Below are 23899 nucleotides of genomic sequence, written 5' to 3'. Positions count from 1 at the left end.
TGGAGAGCACTACATTATCAATATTAGAAGGAATAGATGGATGAAGAATCTGATCCCCACGTAAATTGAAATCTTTTCTATGAAAGGCTAATTGGGAACCTTCCGCGGACATTTTCTCCACAGTTGGCTTAATGCTTATATCCCCTAATCAGACTACGCGCAATGGCAGAGGTTCAGGAAAGCTAGAATTTAAAATGAATAAAATATATTCCTGCTTCAAAGAACACACGCTCAATGGAAAAACAGAAAATGAATATAAGTTCTTTCTTCTGGGAAATTCGGGATTGTTTTCGGTGGTTTTTGTTTAAGATTTGGAAGAATAAATACAAATTTGGCCCTGGCTTAGTTGGTTAAAGCGTCGTCCTGATATATCAAGGCTGCCGTTACATCCCTGGTCAGGGCACATAGAGACAACCAATGAATGCATAAATAAGTGGAACAACAAAAATAGATCCCCCCCCTCTGTTAAAAAAATAAATTTAAAAAATGCAAATTTGGCAAATGAAAGTGGCTTTTGGAACAATAATAAATGCAATAGGCAGGTCAGCAGCTTTAACATTCTGAGCAAAGCATCTCCGAGAAACTGCTATTCCAGAAAATGTATAAGAATGAGTGAAGTGCAGAGTTGTTTAATTGACCCCTCAAAAATTCTGACACCCTCAGAGACTTTCACATAGAAAAAGCCCCAAAATATTTGTTAGATGACCTACTGTTGAAATAAAAATGGAAAGGCCTCCCTCTTGTGTTATGTTGTGGTATTGCAAAATTTAACATTCATTAAATTGGGCAAAATATAATCAATGTACTGTGTTAATTATAAAGTAAACATTGCCCTATCCGGTTTGGCTCAGCGGATAGAGCGTCGGCCTGCGGACTCAGGGGTCCCAGGTTCGATTCCGGTCAAGGGCATGTACCTTGGTTGCGGGCACATCCCCAGTGGGTGGCGTGCAGGAGGCAGCTGATCGATGCTAACTCTCTATCCTTCTCCCCTTCTCTCTGTAGAAAAATCAATAAAATATATTTTAAAAAAAATAAAGTAAAAATTAAGCACCTGGTTGTGCCACATATAAAATTCTTTTAAATTTGTGCAGTGCTTTATTAATTATAAAGCAGACATTAAATCATTTTAAGTCCTAATGAAACATCCCTGTGAGGTAGGAATTTAAGATGAAAGAACTAAGGCTCAATTTCAATAAATGACTTATTCAAAGTCACATATACACTTACATTGACTCATGTCTCTTAGTGCCACAGAAAGACAGAAAACAGTTGTGCTGTGGGAACTTAACTCTTTTTTCTATTAATTAGTCTATGGTTCAATTGGTTTTGTTTTATGTCATTTCGCTTAAAGTCACAGTGTCCAAGAACCTAAATAGGACATTAAGTCAGAACTTACTGTACTTCATAAACACTAGCTCTTTTATTCTTTGCAACCTGACCTATGGGGTAGGTAGTATCCTGATGAATCCATTTTACAGAGAAGGAAACTGAGACACAGAGTCAAGTGACTTACCTATGGTCTCCCAGGCTGAGCTTTGGAGAGCAATGACTTAACCCCCGTACGATACTACATCTTAGAGTTTATATTGGAGGGTGTTCGGTTCTAAGCTGGGAAAGGTGTGTTGGGGACCATAGAACCTGGACTGAGAGAATCATGGAAGGCTTCCTATCCCAGGGGACTTGACTTCTAGTCTGAGACCTGAGGCATAAACTGGAGTTCATAGGAAGGAGGGGTCAGGAATGAACCCTCTCGGGAGTGGGAACGGATTGTTTAAAGGCCCAGAGTTGGGAGGGGAAGTGAGACTTATTCAGCATGACTGGGTCAAAGAGAATGAGGTGAGTGGTAGAGAGAGGCATGGCTGGTGCAGTGAGCAGGAACCAGACAAGATGGTTGATAAAATAATTTTTTTTTTTTACTTCATCCTAAAAGCAATCCATTCCAGGTAGGGAGTGACTAGATTTGTGTTTTAGATTACTCTGGTTATTACGTGGAGAATGGATAGGAAAGGGCAAACCTGCAGGCCTAAGATCAACTAGGATGTTTGAGTCACCAAGGTGGCCAGGATTTAGGGAGAGTGAAAAAGAAACAGGTTGGGCAACTTCTTGTTGAACCCCTATTACCTAGGTTAAATTTGCATATATAAAAGACAAGTTTTAAAAATGTATCTACTTGATTTTAGAGAGAGAGAGACAGTGGAAAGGAAAGATGGAGAAACATTGATTTATTGTTCTACTGATTTATGTATTCATTGGTTTTTTCTTCTTGCATGTGCCCTGACCAGGGATCGAACCCATAACCTTGATGTATGGGGACAATCCTCTAACCAACTGAGCTACCGGCTATGGCAAAGACAATTTTTCTAAAGATTTCTTTAAATTGTTTTTTGTTTTTAGAGAAAGAGAAAGGGAGAGGATGAGAGAGAGAGAGAGAGAGAGAGAGAGAGAGAGAGAGAGAGAGAGAGATGAGAGCGGTTGCCTCCTTTATGTCCCCTACTGGGGATTGAGCCTGCAACCTGGGCAAGTGCTCTGACTGGGAATCAAACTGGCAACCTTTTGGAGCCCAGGATGATGCCCAACCAACTGAGCCACACTGGCCAGGATGAAAGACAATTTTTGTAAGGGTCTTACTTATTCCTCAATGCTGATGAAGCACCCTGTGTGCCAGTTCTTTATCGAGGAGTGAGAAGGGGAGCATTGGGAGGAAAAAAAGCAAGGATTTTGGTGCTACCTAATGTGGGTTGAATTCACTTACTACTTCTGTGGCTTTTAATATGTCATAGGTATAGATAACAGCTCCACCTTCTTCCTCTACTCTGCACCATCCTCCTCTCCAGCCAGGAATGCTCTAGCATTCTACTATTCTGAACTGGTTTCTCTGTTGCTGGTCTTGCCCTCCTGATCTGATTCCTCACAGAGTACCCAGAGCAATACTTAAAAAACATAGAGATTATGTTCCTTTTCTGCTAAAATCTTTCCATGGCTCTTCAGTTCACTGTTTATTTTTTTAAAATATATTTTTATTGATTTCAGAGAGGAAGCAAGAGGGAGAAACATCGATGAGAGAGAATCATTGGTCAGCTGCCTCCTGCATGTCCCCCACTGGGGATCAAGCCCACAATCCAGGCACATGCTCTTGATCAGAACTGAACCCAGAACCCTTCAGTCTGCAGGCCAACACTCTATCCACTGAGCTAAACCAGCTAAGGGCCACTGTTTATTTTTTTAAATTAAATTTATTTGGGGTGACATCCTATCTAATAAAAGAGAAAAATGGTAATTGGCGTACGACGATACCCTTTTCATTGGCTAATCAGGGCTATATGCAAATTAACTGCCAACTATGATTGGCAGTTAACTGCCAACTAAGATTGGCAGTTAACTGCCAACAAGATGGTGGTTAATTTGCATATGTAGGCACAATGCAGGGAGGCGAAAGGGAAAGCAGGAAGAAGCCCCCTGCCACTGACAGTGATCGGAAACCCAGGGGGGAGCTAAGAGCTAAGAGCTGGGGGGCAGGGCAAAGGCAGCCCTGGGGCAGCCTTTGCCCTGCCCCCCAGCCATGATCAGAGAATCAGGCGCCTTTTCCGCCCTGTCCAGTGATAGCAGGAAGTAGGGGTGGAGCCAGCGATGGGAGCTGGGCACGGTCGAAGCTGGCAGTCCCGGGAGCTAGGGGTCCCTTGCCTGGGCCTAAAGCGGAGCCCACGATCGCGGGGCCGCTGCAGCTGCAGGTCCCCGCTGCCCGGGCTGGACGCCTCAGCCAGAGGCGTTAGGCCTGGGCAGGGGTGGAGCCTGCAACCGCGGGGAGCTGGGGGTCCCCTGCTCAGGCCTGACACCTCTGCCGGAGGCCTCAGGCCTGGTCAAGGGGCCGATCCGGTGATTGGTGATCGGAGGGTGATGAGGGTCAACTCCTCTGGCCGAGGCATCAGGCCTGGGTGGGGGGCGGAGCCGGGGATTGGGGGGATATGATGGTCCCCTTGCCCAGGCCTGAAGCCTGGGTCAGAGGCGTCAGGCTTGGGCGGGGGGTGGAGCAAGCGATCAGAGGGAGATGGGGGTCCCCTGCCCAGGCATGATTCCTGGGCCAGAGGCCTCAGGCCTGGGCGGGGGCCAGAGCCAGTGATCAGGGGGAGATGGGGGTCCCCTGTCCAAGCCTGACACCTCTGGCGGAGGCGTCAGGCTTGGGCAAGGGGCCGATCAGGCGATCGGAGGGTGATGGGGGTCTACGCCTCTGGCCGAGGCATCAGGCCTGGGCAAGGGGCCGATCCTGCAATTGGAGGGTGATGGGGGTCAACGCCTGAGGGTTCCCAGTATGTGAGAGGGAGCAGGCTGGGCTGAGGGACACTCCCACCCCCCCCCCCCACACCCAGTGCACGAATTTCGTGCACCGGGCCCCTAGTTGATTAATAAGATTACATAGGTTTGAAGTGCACATTTCTATGCTACATGATCTGTATATTGCATTGTGTGCCCACCACCCAAAGTCAAATCACCTTCCGTCACTATACATCGGACCCCCCTCACCCTTCGCTACCCCCCTCACTCTGGTCACCACTATACTGTTATCTGTGTCTATGAGTTTTTGTTTGTTTGTTGCTCTGAGTTTTATATCCCACATATGAGTGAAATCACATGGTTCTTAACTTTTTCTGTCTGACTTATTTTGCTAAGCATGACATTCATGTTGTTGCAAGTGGCAGTATTTCACCTTTTCCTATGGCTGAGTAGCATTCCATTGTATATATGTACTACATCTTCTTTATCCATTCTTCTGGTAAAGGACACTTCGGTTCTTTTCACGTCTTGGCCACTGTGAATAATGCTGCAAGGAACATAGGTGCGCAGGTATCCTTGCAAGTAAATGTTTGCAAATGCTGGGGGTTGATACCCAGAAGAGGGGTTGCTGGGGCATGTGGTAACTCGATTTTTAATTTTTTAGGAACCTCCATTCTCTCTTCCACAGCGGCTGTATCAGTTTGTATTCCCACCGGCAGTGAAAGAGGGTTCCTTTTGCTCCACCACCTCTCCAACACTTGTTATTACTTGTCTTGTTGATAATAGCCTACGGGACCTCTCCCATCTCCATCTCCATCTCTTACCTCATCTGCTACGACTCATCCTTCACCACCACCCTCTCCCCCAAGCCAGACACTTCCTTATTGTCCTTAAAATACAAGAGGCTTCAGGGCCTGGGAGCCTTTGCCCTTGCCTCTCCCTTGTGCTTGAAATGCTAGTCCCCTGACTTATTCCCTCTGATTGCTTCTGCACCTGAGCTTTACTCAAATGCCATTTTCAGGGAAAGACCAGAAAGGAGGCTGAGAGTATTATCTTGAGTATTTTTAAAAAATATATATTTATTGATTTCAGAGAGGAAGGGATTGGGAAAGAGAGATAGAAGCATCAACGATGAGAGAGAATCATTGACTGGCTGCCTCCCGCATGCCCGGGACTGGGGATCAAGCCGGCAACCCAGGCCTGTGCACTTGACGGGAATCGAACCTGGGACCCTTTCAGTCCGCAGGCTGATGCTCTATCCACTGAGCCAAACCAGCTAGGGCGAGTATTTTTCTTGATTACTGTAGCTCCTCCCAGGAGAACCCAGGGACGTTTGCCTTTTCACTTCACTGTTGTATCCCCCTAGCCTAGAACGGGCGCCTGGCAGATAGAACATACTCAACTGGTGTTTAATTATCTTACTAAAGCTAACAAGGGCAAAGCACTGACCAAACGGGCCAGGCCTAGTTCCAAGCATGTTCCATATTTAATCCTCACAATAATCCTATGAAGAAAATACAATCATCACTAGCTTCATCGTACAGGCACGAAGGCATGAAGAAAACGGAGGCTCCGGGAAAGTTCAGCAACTCTCCCAAGGTCACCCAGCTCCTTGGGCGGAGCTGCGATTTGGGGAATGAAATGAATGAATGTCCCACTTGGCAGTCAGCTCCGGGATGGACATGGAGCGGTGGGACCGGAAGCGGCCGGGTCGTGGGAGCGCCCGGCACTGCCCGCAGCCAAAGGCCACGGGAGGACGTGAGCCCAGCGGCTGGCTCAGCGGCGGAGCGTCACCGAGGAACCGGGAGGTCACGGCTGGATTCCCGGTCACGACACCGGCCCGGGGTTGCGGGCTCCATCCCCAGTGGGGGGCGTGCAGGAGGCAGCCGACGGGTGATTCTCTCTCATCATTGATGTTCTCTCTCTCCCTTCCTCTGTCTGAAATCAACAAAAACATATTTAAAAAAATAATAAAGGAGAGCATGAGGGTGCACGGGGGACTGAGAAGCACGGCTGCACCAGCCACCGCGCAGCAGGCGCGGCCGTCTGGAAGCAGGAAGTGGCGGCGGCGGCGGCGCGGTGACGTCACGAGGGCGCCCGCGGCGACGGGCGGGGGAGGAGGAGGAGCCAGCCGGGCTGGGGGGCGGCGGCACAGTCTCCGGGATCCCCAGGCCTGGAGGGGGGTCTGCGCGCGGCCCGCTGGCTCTGCCCCCCCGCGTCCGGTCCCGAGCGGGCCTCCCTCGGGCCATCCCGATGGTGACCGGGCCCAGCGGCGCCTGAGCCAGGAGCGCGCCGGTCGCGGAGCCGGAGGGCGGGAGGAACATGACATCGCGGAGGTGAGGAGCCCCGGGGGCCCGGCGCGGCCTCGGCGCGTCCCCCGCCGCGGTCCGTCAGCCCCTCCCGGAGGGGGCGCCCCGGCGGGGCGTCGGTCGCTCGTCCGGAGTCGGGGGGGAGCTCGGGGGAGATGCTTTCTTCCAACCTCCTCGCCCTCCCGGGCCGGGCCGGGCCCCACCGCGCCCCCACCCCTCGGTCCCCATTCATTTCCTGCCTCCCCGAGTTCCGGCTCCCGCAGCCTCGGGGATGCCGGTCTGGACGGGGGCAGGTAGAGCCGCCGCGGGACCCGCGGACGCCAGCGGCCCGGCCCGGCGCCGCATTCCTGACCCATTGCCTCATGAGAATTGCCTCATGGTGATTCCGAAATAACCCCGCTCGCCCGGGAGGCTCCGGGGCCCGGGGGCCGGAGGGAAGCGGAGGGCGCTGCGCGGGCCGGGCCCCGACGGCGGAGCTGCTGGCGGCCACCGCCTCCCGCGCGCGTTGGGGGGCTTCGCTCAGGACCCCTGACCCCTTTATGCGGGTTTGCATCACCCCCTCCCTCCCCTCACGTGCCAGGAATGGAAACACTGACTGTATCAGCAGCTATTAGAAGTATTTCCTTTCTCAGCGACCTTCGCCTTTGAGAGGTGGGAGGGGAGGGAGCTGTGTCTCTCGTAGTTGAATCCTTCATCACAACCTTAGACGTCAGGAAGCATTCATCACCCGTTTGGCGGATGTGGAAACTGAGGCTCCGACGTCACCTGCGGATAAATGACAGGATCGGAACCTTAGAGTCGCCAGGAGGATTAGCGAATTAACGAGATCCTTTGAAAGTTCAGGGTCATACTGAGAGCTAACGTTTGTTACGCTGTTACTGTAAGCCACACACATCTCATCTTCACTATAACCCGACGAGCTAGGTACTATTATCCCTACCCCCTTTTTAAAAAAATACACTTTTATTGATTTCAGAGAGCAATGGAGAGGGAGAGAGAGAGAGAGAAACATCAATGATGAGAGAGAATCATGGATCAGCTGCCTCCTGCACACCCCCTGCTGGGGATCGAGCCCGAAACCGGGCATGTGCCCTTGACTGGAATCGAACCTGTGACCTCCTGGTTTAGCGGTGGAAGCTCAACCACGGAGCTGTGCCAGCCAAGCTATTATCTGTCCCCTTTTTAAGGATGAGTAAACTGAGTTTCAGGAGTTAGGCAACTTGCCAAAGGTCACCCAGCCGATAAGTGGTGGAGCCAGAATCACCATGTTGCTCTTACTATTTTATAATGTTGCTAATTATTTTTTAAGCCTTAATTTTGTTGTTAAACAGGAGTGTGTGACCTCTTGTTTTCAGATGGCGATCCGGCTATTTTGTATCGCCTCTCTTTATAGACATTTCACATATAAGACTCATTGTTTAGTCTTAATTGTCCCGTATGGCCAATGTCATAGACATTTGAAAAACTGTTTGAAGCAGTTGGGGTTATTTGAATGAGAGACTTTTCAAAATATTAGGAACGTCTTCTCAAAACACACCTGCACATTATTTATTGGTGGATCTGGAACGAAAACTGGAAACTTAGGAAGTGACTTGGACAGGTTTGTTGGCAAGTGCTTACAGATCGGGGTAATATATAACTGCATTTCAACAGAACAGTGTACAGCCTCAAATGTTGTCATCCTTGAGGGAGCTTTTAAATAAAGCAGTTGTCTATTCTTTAATCTGTAAAATAATCATTGAGCCTTTTGTTCCTTGTGTCTGCTCTTCTAGACAAGTAAAGATCTGCTTCTTTAGGAGACAAAAGACTGGGGCCTAGGGGGTGGGGAAGGGGCAGAGTAGTAATAGATCCCACATTGTCCAGCTTGTTAGTCTAGAAGCAGGGAAGTGTGGGTATAGCAAGTGACAAAGATGACAGTTTGAAATGGAGTAATTGCTCCTCTCTTCCAGCTCTCCCTATTATAAAATAGAAATGTCACCCTAGCCGGTTTGGCTCAGTGGATAGAGCGTCAGCCTGCGACTGAAGGGTCCCAGGTTCTATTTCGGTCAAGGGCACATGCCAGGATCTTAGGTTCGATCCCTAGTAGGGGGCATGCAGGAGGCAGCTGATCAGTGATTCTCTCTCATCATTGATGCTTTTATCTCTCTTTCCCTCTCCCTTCCTCTCTGAAATCAGTAAAATATATATATATATATAAATGTCTGCCACCTAAAAGCAGGTTCTGAACAACACACATAATTGGGAATTATTATTTTTCAGATTGTAGGTCTGTTTTATTATTTTTAACCAGCTTTATTGAGGTATAAATGACATGCATTAAAATGCATATATTTAAGTGTACAGTTTGATAAGTTTTGACATATGTATGCACTTGTGAAACCACCACCACAACCAAGATAATGGACACATCGAACACTGTTTGAGATGGTTCCTCATGTCTTTTATAATCTCTTCCTCATCAGGCGACCGCGGTTCTGCTTTGTGCCCCTATACATTAGTTTGCATTTCCTAGAATTTTATATTAATGGAATTTTATATCTGGCTTTTTATGCTTGGATAATTATGTTGAGATTTGTCTATGTTGTAGTATGTGTCAAATAGTTCATTATGTAATTTTGTTGCGTAGTAATCTTCCATTGTATGGATTTACCACCAATTGTTTGTGCATCCACCTGTTGATGGACATTTGAGTTATTTCCCCAAGTTTGGCTGTCACAAACAAAGCTGCTCTGATCGGTCATGTACAAGAGTTTGTATGGACATATGTTTTCATTTCTCTCTGGTACACACCAATCAGGGGTATGGCTGGATCATATAGTAGGTGTCTATTTAACTTTTCCAGAAATTGCCTAATTGTCTTTTAAAGTGGTTATGCTATTTACATCTCCACCAGCTGTATGTAGGAGTTACAGTTCTTCCACATACTCGTCAGCACTTGGGATGATCACTTTTTAAATTTGAGCCATTTTGGTGGGTGTGTCATGGTATCTCATTATAGTTGTTTTTTTTTTATTATTGATTTTGAGAGACAGAGGAATAGAGAGAAACATTGATTGGCTGCCTCCAGCACACTCCCTGTTGGGGATGGAGCCTGCAACCCAGGCATGTGCCCTGACCGGGAATGGAACTGATAACCCCTTGGCTCATGAGTCCACAGTCAACCACTGAGCCTCACCAGCTGGGCTCTCTTTGTAGGTTTAATTTCTTTTTTCCTCGGTGATCATGCTGATCATCTTTTCATGTGCTTATTTACTGTCTGTATATTGTCTTTGGTGACATGTTTAGTTGGTCAAATATTTTCCCTCTTTTTTATTTAATTGTTTGTTTTCTTAGTATTGAGATTTGAGAGTTCTTTATTCTGGAAACAAGTCTGTTATCAGAATTGCAAATATTTTTCTCTTAGTCTGTGTCCTGTCTTTTCATTTTTTAAAAACAGTGTCTTTAGAAGAGTAGAGGTTTTTAATTTGGGTGAAGTTTCGTGTATTTTTTTTTAATGGATAATGCTTTTGGTGTTATTTCTAAGAAATCTTTGCTTAACCCAAGATCTCAAATGTTTTCTACAAGTGTTATAGTTTTAGGGTTCTGATCCTCTTTGAGTTAATTTTTGTATATGGTATGAGGTGTGGATACATGTTCTCTTTTTTGGCATATGGATAGTTATTCCAGCACTATTTGTTGAAAAGACTGTTTGTCTTTATTGAACTTGTACCTTTGTTGAAAATCAGTTGTCCATTTACTAGTATATGTGAGTCTATTTCTGGACTCTATTCTGTTACATTGGTCTGTTTGTCTCTCCTTATGCTAATACCACATGATCTTGATTATTGTCTATTTATTTATTTATTTATTTAATATTTTTGTTGATTTCAGAGAGGAAGGGAGAGGGAGAGACAGGAACATAAATGATGAAAGAGAATCAGTGATTGGCTGCCTCCTGCATGCCCTACACTGGGGATTGAGCCTGCAACCCAGGCATGTGCCCTGACTCTGGAATTGAACTGTGACCTCCTGGCTTACAAGTGGATGCTCAACCATTCAGCCACGCCTATTGGGCCTGAATATTGTCGCTTTATAACATGTCTTGAAATCAGATACTGTTAGTCTTCCAACTTCATTCTCCTTTTTCAAAGTATTTTTAACGTCAGTATTAATTCATTCAATAAGTAGTTATTCAACCAGGCAGGATAAAGCAGTAAGATGGGCAAAGATTGCTATTCCTGTGGCTGAGAGAGAGAGTAGACAAACACATGAATAAATAAGACAATTTCAGGTAGTAGTAACTGCTGGGAGGGAAAAAATAAGCCAGAAAGGGGGAGAATGTGGTTGGTTTTGATTAGGAGTTAGGAGACGTCTTTTTGAAGAGGTGATCATATGAGCTGACTCCTGAATGACAGGTAATATTCTGAATTTTGTTTTTGCTTAATTATTAAAATAATTATTTTTGATTCATGTATAGGGTTTAGATTTTGTGTAGCATTCAGTATTAAATGTCAGTATATTCAGTGTGCTGATTACTCTCAGTATCACAGGCACAGAAAGGAAGGCACTGAGAAAGCAAATGACATTTTCCCAAATAATTTAGTGATTGTAGCACTGAATTCAGATTTTGAGATTGCCTGTCTGCCCTACTCTGCCTTGTTCAGCTGACAAAACTGGCTGCGTTTTCCATCTTCCTTCAGCATCCTTTACATTTGCTTTTGTTCCTCTGAAAATTCACGTCTGCTGACTTGAGCTGAGAAGAGCAGAAAACAGCTCGTTCTGAGACTTGGCTTTTGGTTTATCTATTGTAGGTCAAGTACATTTTGTCCCAGGCTCTCCCCGGTGGCCATGTTTGTTTCTCTCCCATGGGAGTAAATAAACGTGCCTTGCTGAAAAAATAACAGTTCTGTGTCTGTCCAGTTGAAGCTGGATGTCTGTATTAATGTCACGTCCTGATGTAAGCCCAGGTTTTTGGCCAGAGCTGCTCAAGTGCAGGGGTCGCTACTAAGATTACTTACCCTTCCTGCACATGGTCAACGTGGAGACTGTTAGTGAGTCCCAGAAGATCCTGGGAAAGCAGAGCCAACTCCTGTCGGGTATTTGTTACCCTACAGGACAATAGAGGACACTGCTGATTCCTCTCCCCTTTGGGAAACACGGACGGCCCTTGCCATTCAATGCTGACCTTTTTAAGGAAAGGAAAGACACAGAAGGAAAGGAAAGGCTGATAGGAAAGAAATGGATTCATTTGAAAGATGGTGTTGGAGGAGAGCCCTAGGGACTTGGGACAGCCAGGGAGAGGAACAAGTGGGTCCTAGAGCCTGAAACATTGCTGGAGCAAAAATGGCCAAACTGAAGCTGTCCTACTCCGGTCACATAATGAGAAGGCAGGGTTCTTTGGAAAAAGACAATAATGCTGGGAACAACAGAAGGCAGCAGGAAAGGAGGAAGACCAAATAGAAGATGGATTGACTCCATAACAGGAGCCATAGGTATGAGTCTATAGGAGCTGAGTAGGGAGGGCTGCTGAAGACAGGACCGTGTGGACGCCGCTCATTCATAAGGTGACCCGGAGTCTAGCCGGCTCAATGACGTGGAAGACACCAAGGCAAATACTGAAGTCGGGCAGGTTCTGTCCTAGCTGGAGACGGCAACCAAGGGCTTGCGACTCCTGAATGGATTCAGACACCCTAACATGCAGCCCCGTTCATTACTGAGTTTTGGAGGGTTGTGTGCATTTAGCAAACCCATATGTACTATGGGCCCTGGCAACAATGAAATATGAAAGATACAAGTCATGTTTGCAGAGACCATTGAGTGTAGAGAGGGAGACAGACTTCATACGCCAACCTCAAATGCGTTTGATGAAGGCAGCATCACACTGAAACAGAAATTCGTCAGTAACATACTGTTTAGAATACACATATACTTGTATCTGATACAGACATACACATTGTATATATCTGTCTGTCTATACACACATGAATATATGCACACACATTTATTTGAAAGATAATGGACTATAGAGTCAAGTCTTTATCATCCCACCAACCCACTCTAATGAAACATGGATCCATTCATTCAAGAACTATTTATTGTGGGATTACTAAGTGCCCGGCACTGTGCTAGGCATTGGGTGTTCCAGATTTTAGGAAACAGGCAAGTGCAAAAGTGCTGAGGTGGGGAAGTTCTGGGGTGCTTGAAGAACAGAAGGGAGCACATGCAGGAGCTGTGAGACTGGGGACATAGGTGGGGGCTGGAGCACACAGGGGATTTTAAGGTCCTCAGAGAGGAGTGGGGATTGTATTTTAAGAGCAATGCAGCCCTGACCAGTTTGGCTCAGTGGCTAGAGCGTAGGTCTGTGGACTGAAGAGTCCCAGGTTCGATTCCGGTCAAGGGCATGTACCTTGGTTGCGGGCACATCCCCAGTAGAGGGTGTGCAGGAGGCAGCTGATCGATGTTTCTCTCTCATGGATGTTTCTAACTCTCTATTCCTCTCCCTTCCTCTCTGTAAAAAATCAAGAAAATATATTAAAAAAAAAAAAGAGCAATGCAGCCCTGGCCAGTGTGGCTCAGTTGGTTGAGCCATGCACCAGAAGGTTGCCTGTTTGATTCCCCGTCAGGGCATATGCCCAGGTTGTGGGTTGACAGGAGGCAACCAATCCATATTTCTCTCTCACAAAGATGTTTCCCTCTCTCTCCCTCTCCCTTCCTCTCCCTTCCTCACTCTAGAAATCAATAAAAAAAACCCATCTATTTTTTCTTTTCTTTTTTTTTAAGAGCAATGTAAAATCATAGAAGGATGTGATCAGGGAAGCAGCATGAGCTGACCTATTTAGAAACACCCCTCTCGCTGATGTGAAGGAAGGGTTATGGGAGGCAGGAGTGGACTTGGAGCACAGACAAGCTAGAGAGAGACCTTGAACTAGGTAGGGTAGGAGCCATTCGCCGAAACACTTTTGGAGGCAGCTTCCTTTTATTGCCTTGTCAACAGGGCAGAGATGCTGACCATTGAAACTCCATGAGAAGGTAATGATTTATAAAGACATAGCTGTCCGCTCCCATGAAAAAGCTGCCTTAACTTTGTTTCCTAGTCGGTGTTACTTAGTATGCTTGTCCCTATGGACTGCTCCTTCTTCGTGGCTTATCCTTTTCCTATAGAATATTAAATTTTAATTATAAAAGAGGGACATTCTTATAATCTGCAGAAAGTGCTGAACTTTAAACTTTCTCCCCAAGGACAAAGATAATGATTTTTTTTCTGGAGCTGTGAGTAAGAAAGACATACCCACTATCACTTTATATTTAGACAAGAAACTGAAATTAGACTTTGGATCTCTAGTTTAAATTCCCTTCTAGGCATAGTAGCCTTGAGAATAAGTTCCTGAAATTATTGGCCTGCTTGACTGTTTCCCACATCACTGGGGGAAGAGGGTACGTAGATAAAACAAAATATTCAGCATCGTTGTATTTTCTTTTTGGTTCATCAGCATTTTTTAAAAGACATACTTGACATAACTAAGTTCCTAGCCCCAGAGAGCTAAGCCTTCGCAGGATCTGCATTCACTAATGAGAGCATTTGTTTTCTGGTGTGATTTCCCGGCAAATAGTTTGGGTTTTTAAAACTCACACAGGCAGGAATTCCATCTCTTGTTTCTTCAAGCCCACTCAGCACAGGGCTCATGTGTTTTAGACATTTCCTTTAGACATTGACTTGAGGCTCTTTTCCACAAATGGTGGTGGTGGTGGTGCTGGTGGTGGTGGTGTGGGTTTTTATCTCTATGAGCTAGGTGCTACCCACCTGGGCCATGTTATGACCCGAGAGCCTTACTAATAACAGACAGTGCCTAGTGTGGCTGGTTAGAAGGAGTTGTCCAGGGCGGGCAGGTTTGTAGATATTGAGACCCAGCAAGAGGAGGATGCGCTTCCCATCCCTTCTCTATATGCTTTTTCTCCACACCCCACCTTTCAGTGTTTTAGTCGACCGGGTTTTTCTTCACTCCACACAAATTTATTCATTCAACAGTTGTCATCTAGTGCCTACTGTATACACGGAGAGGACTGGAAATTTATGTTTCTTCTCATCTTGTCTGGACACACTGTATTAATCACCTTGTTGATAAACTCAAATGAAGTCATCCTGATTTGCCTTTCCTCTCCTTTCAGGTAATATAGGTTCACTTACATAACTTTTTTTTTTTTTTTGGTAGATGAAGCTCTATTGTTAGCATTCACACTAGGTGGGGAATGAGGGTGGGGCTTAGAGATGTGTGGCCTTAGTATCCAATATTACAAGTGATTATAATCCTTGAGGCCAGCCCTATAATATAATATTAATTCTGTTAATCCCATTGTTCTTTACCCTCACTGCGATCTCAGGGATTGAATGAACTCTCACAGCTCCTTATTAAGTGACAAGCCTACTGTGAATCACAAAATTGTCAGTGATTGGACACAAGTATTAAACATATAATTGGGAAAGAGTTTTTGATCATTACGAATGCTTTTTGAAAAAAAGACCTAAGGAAGGAGAGTTGACAATATATGTCAAAGTTCAAGTAGATGGGTAATAGAATAGAAATTTTAGTTTCTAATTCTGTGCCCTTTGAAATAATGTAGGGACAGCCCCTGAAGCTGTGAAGTTAAGTTTATGAAAAGGCAGCATAACATAAGTGGTACCTATGTCAAAATGGCCTCTGTGCAACTGACATAATTATGCAGGAGAAGAATCTGTTCTGTCATATCTTCCACCAAAAATAACAGTGATAACAGCAGTGATAACTGATGTTTATTAAGCCCTTACCCTGCCCATCCTTTGTGCTAAGTGCTGGTTACTAAGTTTCCCCGGTAAACATCACTCACCTCTGTTCACTCCTAATGACATGTTAGGTAAAATTATAAGTTGTAAAAGAAATAATATAGTTTATTTAATCAAGGTGTGAAGAGACCACCACCTGCCTTATCTCCTGTTGCCAGTGTGCCTGATAGGTGTGGTGGTTGGTTACCTAGCTCACCTTCAGCAGTTATTGTTTCTAGTACTCAGTTAATTCTTACCTGAGCAGTGGTGCTGAGGACCAGATTTCCTCCTATGTGTATGCTACCAACTACAGTAATTTTTTTTTAAGCCTCATCTGAGGATATTTTTCCATTGATTTCTAGAGAGAGTGGAGGTTGGGGGGGAGAGACAGAGAGAGAGAAACCCAAGGCCGGGGAGTGAGCTGCAAACCAGGTACATGCCCTTGACTGGAACCGATCCTGGGACCCTTCAGTCTGCAGGCCAAAGCCTCTGTCCTCTGAGCCAAACCGGCTAGGGCCTAACCATAGTAATTTTAAAAAAGTTAATTGATTTTAGAGAGAAAGAAGAGAGAGAGAGAGAGAGAGAGAGAGAGAGAGAGAGAGATTGATTGATTTTGATTTGTTGTTCCACTTATTTATACATTCATTGGTTGATTCTTCTATGTGCCCTGACCGGGGATCAACCTGCAAACTTGGCGTATCAGAAAGATGCTCTCACCAACTCAGCTACCTGGCCAGGGCCTAACTACAGTAATTTTATTTTATTATTATTATTTTTTTAAAATATATTTTTTATTGATTTCAGAGAGGAAGGGAGAGAGATGGAGAGAGGTAGAGAGATAGAAACATCAATGATGAGAAAGAATCATTGATTGGCTGCCTTCTGCACCCCCCCTGGGGGGTATTAAGCCTGCAACCCAGGCATATGCCCTTGGCCAGAATCGAACCTGGGACCCTTTAGTCCGCAGGCTGACCTCTATACACTAAGCCAAACTGACTAGGGCCTAATTACAGTAATTTTAATAATAATTTCCAAAGTGAATGTCTAAGGCATTTGTGCAAAAGCCAAAAACTTGCCCCAAAGCCTCCCCATGCATTTGGAATCACCTAATTTATATATATATATAAATCAGAGACAATGGCTGTTCTTTTGAAATAGTTTTTATTTATTTTAGAGAGAGAGGAAGGGAGAGGGAGAGAGGTAGAAACATCAATGAGAGGGAAACATCAATATCTTTTAGCTGACTCCTACACGCCCCCACCAGGGATCAAGCCAGAAACCTGGGTATGTGCCCTGACCGGGAAGTGAAACTGAGCCACAGCTGCTGGGCACATTTTGATATTTTAAGTGAGAAAAGAACCTTTGCCTGCTGACATCTGTGCCTCCTCCTGACCGTGCAGGAGTCATCCTGTGACCCGACCTAGGTCAGATGGGGAACTCTGTGGATGTGGGAGGGGCCCGGACGGGCTCACCCCAGGCCTCCCCTTTTCCTTCCCTTCCAGCCACAGGTATTTATTAAGGAGCAAAGGGTTGACTCCTTACCAGGGGCTACACGTGGGGAAGATGTAGACAGCTTCTCTGCCCTCACGGTGCTGCCCGTCCAGCCTGTGACCTGGAAACTGTAGAAATGTGTGATTGGGACCCGCGTTGGTATCACTGAGGGGGAGCTTGTGGCACATGGAGAAGGTAGGATGGGGGTGGGGATCTGAATGTGGAGAAAAGGAAGTATAGAGGCCCCGTGTGGCACATTTACGGAAAACAGGGAGGTCACCAGAGCCGGAGAGTCAAGTAGGGGCCAGACCTGGTGGGTCCCGCTAACATCTGTGACTTAATTGTATTTTTTTCTGACTGAAAATGAAATGTCTTGTTCCTAAGGTGAAATTTTACTGGCTGGTTCTGTGCCAAGCATTTTATGTGCATAATTTATTTCCATCTCACAGCAGTGCTATGAGTTAAGTTTTTTCTAAGTATAACCAGAAACCCAGAAGCTGTAAAAGAAAAATCTGATAATTATCATCATGCTCAGGTAGATTTCTGTGGGGAGAAAGATACCACAGACAGAGTAAAAGGGGATAACCTAAGATGGATACTTGCCACGCATGCAATAAAGAATCATTTTCTGTTATATGAAACGCTCCTATAAATCAGTAAGAAAAAAAATCCAATAGAAACGAGCAATCAAAACTGGCAGCTTACAGAAAAAGGGGGTGGGGGGAAGTGGCCAGAAAACATGAAAAAGTGCTTAGTCTCACATAAAAATGCAAACTAGAATGGCACAGTTTTCGGTGAAGCAGAATGGACAAAGATGAAAACGTTTGGCAATGTATGTAGTATTGGTAAAAGTGAGAGAACGCAGGGACTTTCACAGTCAATTTGTGGAAGTTGAAACTGGTGTCTCCTTTTGTGTGCAGTTTGGCAAATTTGTCAAAGTAAAAAGAAAAAGTCTTGACAAAGCAATTTTTGTTTCTAAAAATTTAATTTATAAATATGCTTGTAAAAGTGTGGACAGGTGCTTGTAAAGGATGCGTTCTGCTGTGTTATTTGGTTAATCCTCACCTGAAGATATTTTTCTATTGCTTTTAAGAGAAAATGGAAGGGAGGGGGAGAGACACATTGATTGGTTGCCTTCAGCACATATCCCAACCAGGGCCAGGTTGGGGATCGAGCTAGCAGCCGAGGTACATGCCCTTGATTGGAATGGAACCCAGGACCCTTCAGGCTGACACTCTATCCACTGAGCCAAACCGGCTAGGGCCTGCTGTGTTATCTGTAATAATAAAAACCTGGCAATAATATGAGTATCCTGGAATAGGAATTAAATTATGGATGGTGTAGTCATACAATGGAATATTGTGTAGCTATTAAAAAGAATGTACTGCCAGGCTGATGTTGCTCAATGGTTGAGCATGGACCTATGAACCAGGAGGTCATAGTTCGATTCCTGGTCAGGGCAAATGCCTAGCTTGTGGGATCGATCCCCGGTAGGAGGCATGCAGAAGGCAGCTGATTAATGATTCTCATCATTGATGTTTTTCTCTCTCTCTCTCTCTCTCCCTCTCTCCCCCTTCCTTCCTGGAAAAAAAAAAAAAAAAGAATGCACTGATATAGTAAGTGAAGATCAGGAGGGTTCTGTGTGTGTGTGTTTCACACAGGTGGGCTTGGAGGCAGTAGTGTGTTTGCACACATAGATAAGTTGGTACGTTTATGCATGAGACGTTTCTTAAAGATCGAGAAGCTGCTAACTGTAGATACTTCTGAAGAGTGCACCCGGGACTCTAAGAGAAGCATGGGCTTTTTCTTTGAATTTCATACCTATCTGTGCTATTATAACAAATGAATTAAAGCGATTTTAGAAAGTTTGTTTTTTTATTCTTCACAAGATCTGGAAGGATACAGACTCTATGAAAATTTAGAGAATCCTAAAATAGCTGGCTGAGATAAGGAAAGATGAAATGGGAGTGAAAGTCAGGATAACTAAATCAAAAGATCTTGATGGAGGCCATAAGCATTGCACTTGAGGCAGCCGTTACAGTGGTGAGGCAGAGGACAAACATGGGAAATTCTTTTAGAACTTTAAAAAAAAAATTTCTTTATTGGTTTCAGAGAGGAAGGGAGAAGGAGAGAGAGATGGAAACATCAATGATGAGAGAACCATTGATCAGCTGCCTCCTGCATGCCCCCCACTGGGGATTGAGCCCGCAACCCAGGCATGTGCCCTTTAGTCCACAGGCTGACGCTTTATCCACTGAGCCAAGCTGGCTAGGGCGAACCTTCTTCTTCTTTTTTTTAATCCTCACTCGAGGATATTTTTCCCATTGATTTCTAGAGAGTGGAAGGGAGGAAGGAGGGGGAGAGAGAGAAACATTGATGTGAGACACATTGATTGGTTGCCTTCCACATGTGCACTGACTGGGGCTGGGGAACCTGCAACTGAGGTATGTGCCGTTGACCAGGAATCAAACCTGAGACCCCTCTGTCCACAGGCTGATGCTCTAACCACTGAGCACCCGGCCAGGGCAGAACCTATTTTGAAAAAGAAGGAAGAGATGACAGTGGTGACAGTAAGGGACCAGCTCAGCAGATAGATCACGTGGCCCAGGCTGGATGACCAGTGATTAAAAATGAAGCAACCTCTGAGCCTGCAGTATCAAATGAAGACTTATAATGGAGTAAGCTGTTGGGAGAGAGCAGCAACACTTCACCTTCCATAGAGGGGAGATAAAGATTATTTTCCTTTTATCCTGGCTGGTGTGGGTCAGTTGGTTGCACATCATTCTGTGCACCAATAGGTTGCTGGTTAGATTCCCAGTCAGGGCACATGCCTGGGATGCAGGCTCGATCCCTGGTAAGGGGTGTGTAGGATGCAGCTGATCCACATTTCTCCCTCACATTGATATTTCATTCTCTTCTTCTCCCCCTCTTTCTCAAATCAAAAACTTTTTTTTTTTTTTAAAGACCTAAGAACTATCATTTCCATTTTGCAGATGAGGAATCTGAGGTGAAAAGAACTTGCTGAGGTCACAGAGCTAGTAAGTGGTAGCACTCAGATGTGCACCTGCCTGTGTGATCTGCCGTAGTCCTGTGGCTGTAGGACGCTCTGTGTCCTTAATGCATGGTTTACGGCAGATGTTCACCCTGCGCTGTCTCCTTCTCTGTCGTAAACAACTGTGATTGGGCCGATATTGTTGAGCAGTCTCTCTCTCTCTTTTTTTAATATATTTTATTGATTTTTTTAAAAATATATTTTATTGATTTTTTACAGAGAGGAAGGGAAAGAGATAGAGAGTTAGAAACATCGATGAGAGAGGAACATCGATCAGCCGCCTCCTGCACATCCCCCACTGGGGAAGTGCCTGCAACCCAGGTACATGCCCTTGACCGGAATCGAACCCGGGACCCTTCAGTCCGCAGGCCGACGCTCTATCCACTGAGCCAAACCGGCTTTGGCTATTGATTTTTTACAGAGGAAGGGAGAGGGATAGAGAGTTAGAAACATCGATGGAGAAAGAAACATCGATCAGCTGCCTCCTGCACACTCCCCACTGGGGATGTGCCCTTGACCGGAATCGAACCTGGGATCTTGAGTCCGCAGGCTGATGCTCTATCTGCTGAGCCAAACCGGTTAGGGCTTGAGCAGTCTCTTAAAAGTTCACTCAACTGTCAGTATCAAGACTCTACCTTTAATATTGACTTATGTTCCTGGAAGCATTGAATTAGCCTGTAAAGGTCCAGGATAATTGGACTTTAGGAATGACTCTTCTTACTGAAAATCTTGTGACCTTTGGAGCCCATGAAGGAAATCTTGCTGGAAATGAGAGAGGAATTTTTTGAGGTGAATACCATCTGAACTATTTGAGAATAAGTGCCAAACTTGATTCCTTGTTACTCCAAAATTCTTCTGTGTGTATTTCCTAAAAACAAGGACACTCGCACACATAATCACACTCATCAAACTCAGGGAAATTTGCTTTAAACAGTGCTATCATCGCATTACTGTCCCCCTTTCAAATTGTCTCTGTAATATCCTTTATAGCAAAAGACAAAACAAACAACGAAACCCTTCTTTTTCCTTTATTTCCCTTCCCTCTGCTCCATGATACAGTCCAGAAAGAACCATGCCTTGCATTACTTGTGTGTTGTTATTGGCCTGCAATCTGGATAGTTCTTTGACTAGTACGTGCCGGTTAGTGGAATGTCACTCATTTTGGGTTTGTCGGTGTTCCTCATGATTAGATTAGGTAATGCGTTTTTAGCAGGAATATCACAGACATGACACTGTGTTCTTCTCTGTGCGTGCTGTCAGGAGGCACATGATGCCATAACTGTTCGTGTTAACTTTACCAGGTGATTAAGATAGTATCTGCAGATTCTCTACTGTGAAGTTCTTTAGTATATTTTACTTGTCAGTTAACACATAATTAGTAAGCATTTTGTGGGGATTGCAGTAAATATTCTATCTCTCCTGAAATGTTCACCATTAGGGTTAACATCCATTGATGATTCTTGCCTGGATGGTTGGCCCTGGCTGGTGTGACTCAGTACTTACTTGTTCAGTTCCACTCCATGTGTTCAATCTCCTGACCAGGTGGACTGTCACTTTGGGCTTGACCCACTAAGTGACTGGGTTAATATTCAGGTCCCCTCCCCCACCTACTGGGCTAGCAGGATCCCAGGCCCTACCAAAGGGATGACAAGGAGAGGCAGTGACCAAGGAGAAGAGGGGAAAGGGGCAGGGAAGGTTTGATTTGTATTTTTATTAGCCCATCTGCTCATAGGCATTTCAGCTGTGATGGTGTGGAACGTAGTGCTGACAGAATCCCGTTGTTCATTGTTCTCTCTTTCTCTCTCAAGATGGTTTCACCCAAATATCACTGGCGTGGAGGCCGAAAACCTACTGCTGACAAGAGGAGTTGATGGCAGTTTTTTGGCAAGGCCCAGTAAAAGTAACCCAGGAGACTTCACACTTTCCGTTAGGTAAGTGGGAAGAAAAGGAGAGACTCCCGAGAGTGGTTTCCAGGTAGAAAATGTTGAAACCACGAGTGGACACTTGCTGCCCTTGTGTAGAGTTTGGAGGTCTGCCTGCTGCCCTTGGTGAGTCCTGGCTTACCGATCAGACCTGACTCAAGCTCGGCCTCCTGAGAGTGAGGGGTTTGGGACTTCAGCGGAAGGGGGTGATGGTGGGCATCCTCGAGACCACCGAGGCTGAGCTGGAGCCGAGTATAACCACTTCCTAAGCCACCCTTGAAGCCACTCATCCTGAACCTGGATCCCTGCATTTTTCCTTCCCTTCCATTGATCTCTGGGAAAAATACTTTCAAAGAGTTTCATTTGTCTTTTTTAAAAATATGTTTTATTGATTTTTTTACAGAGAGGAAGGGAGAGGGATAGAGAGTTAGAAACATCGATCAGCTGCCTCCTGCACACCCCCTACTGGGAATGTGCCTGCAACCAAGGTACATGCCCTCGACCAGAATCGAACCTGGGACCCTTTAGTCCGCAGGCCGACGCTCTATCCACTGAGCCAAACCGGTTAGGGCCATTTGTCTTTTTCAAGAAATAAAATATCATTGAGGAAGTTGTGGTCCTGTGCGTTCCCCTGCCCAGTCCCATTCCCCTTCCTCTCTCCCCAGAGGAAACTACCATCGAGAGGTTGGCATATATCCTTCCTGGCCATGCCTTTGTACTTGTACTGCATTTGTACTGTGTATGAACAAGGTCAAGTTGGTGTGTGTGTGTGTTTAGAGTTCATATCCATGGCTTTATAACATATGTATTATTCTGCAACTTTCTTAAACTTTTTTTTTAAGTTCTATGCTGGTGCCTATAGATCTAATTATTAATTTTAATGGCCCTATAATCTTTGAATGGTGTGAACACATCATAGTTTACCCAGTCCCCTATTGTTGAACATTGGGCTGTTTTTAGTTTGTATAAAAATATATTTTTATTGATTTCAGAGAGGAAAAGAGAGGGAGAGAGAGAGATAGAAACATCATTGATGAGAGAGAATCATTGATTGGCTTCCTCCTGCACACCCCACAACCCAGGCACATGGTCTGACTGGGAATCGAACTGTGACCTCCTGGTTCGTAAGTTGATGTTCAACCACTGAGCAATGCCAGCTGGGCCTGTAGAAACATTTTTGTACAGCATGGCCAAAACCTGTTACCTGAGTCTTTGAGTAGGTATAGGACAGTGGTGGGCAAACTCAGTCAACAGAGCCAAATATCAACAGTACAACGATTGAAATTTCTTTTGAGAGCCAAATTTTTCAAACTTAAACTATATAGGTAGGTACACTGTTATGAACTTAATTAAGGTACTCCTAAGGCTTAGGAAGAGCCATACTCAAGGGGCCAAAGAGCCGCATGTGGCTCGCGAGCTGCAGTTTGCCGACCACGGGTATAGGAGAATTTGATAGACATTGACTTTCTCTCAAATACTAATTCTCTTTACTCAAGCTCATTCTGGGAGTTAGAACTGAACTGCTTTATGAATTTGATTTTATTATTATATTTTTAAATAAAGAAGTTAGTAAGATGTGTTCTTGAGAATTCATTTAGGATCACTTTGGGACTCGGGAAGTCCCTTTCGATGTAGTTTAATTTTTTAAGGAGCCTCTGTCATTGGCCTTTACTTCCGTTTTATGATTTGGAATGGGTAGAATCCTTCATGAGTCCTCTGGGCTTGTCCCAGCACTGACATTGAACCTAAAGTGATATTTTACCCTGTAAGAGTTTGGATGGAGATCATATAATGATGATGATGATGATGATGGTTCTAGAAAAATTATTGGGGACTTGACATATTCCAGCCTGTTGAACTAAACACTGTAGACACATCATTTTATTTACTTTTCCCACCAACCTCTGAATAAGTACCACATTATCTTTATCTTATAGGTGAGGAAGCTGAGGCACAGGTTAAGTTAGTAGACCCCTGTTCCACACAGCATCAATATATGACTTCATTTGCCCAATTCTTAGATACTGAAATAGATTCAGAATGACTCTACCACTACCATTTCTGATTATAAACGCATTAA

The 23899-nt window shown here is 45.0% G+C and overlaps 1 protein-coding gene across 2 annotated transcripts in view; it reads left to right on the top strand.

The window, feature by feature from the left end:
* The first annotated feature begins 6374 nt into the window (after positions 1-6374).
* The window catches only part of PTPN11 (protein tyrosine phosphatase non-receptor type 11), a 56635-nt gene continuing 39110 nt past the window's right edge, over positions 6375-23899 (top strand). For both annotated transcript variants that reach the window (XM_059676214.1, XM_059676213.1), the window contains exons 1-2: positions 6375-6605; positions 21706-21828. In XM_059676214.1, the coding sequence (XP_059532197.1) occupies positions 6592-6605; positions 21706-21828 (137 nt within the window). In that variant the 5' untranslated portion in view covers positions 6375-6591. The remainder of the gene's footprint in view (positions 6606-21705; positions 21829-23899) is intronic.

This window comes from Myotis daubentonii, chromosome 19, assembly GCF_963259705.1.
Source record: "Myotis daubentonii chromosome 19, mMyoDau2.1, whole genome shotgun sequence".
NCBI lineage: Eukaryota > Metazoa > Chordata > Mammalia > Chiroptera > Vespertilionidae > Myotis > Myotis daubentonii.
The sequence above is the reverse complement of the archived record's forward strand: the minus strand, read 5'-3'. Positions and strand labels throughout refer to the sequence as shown.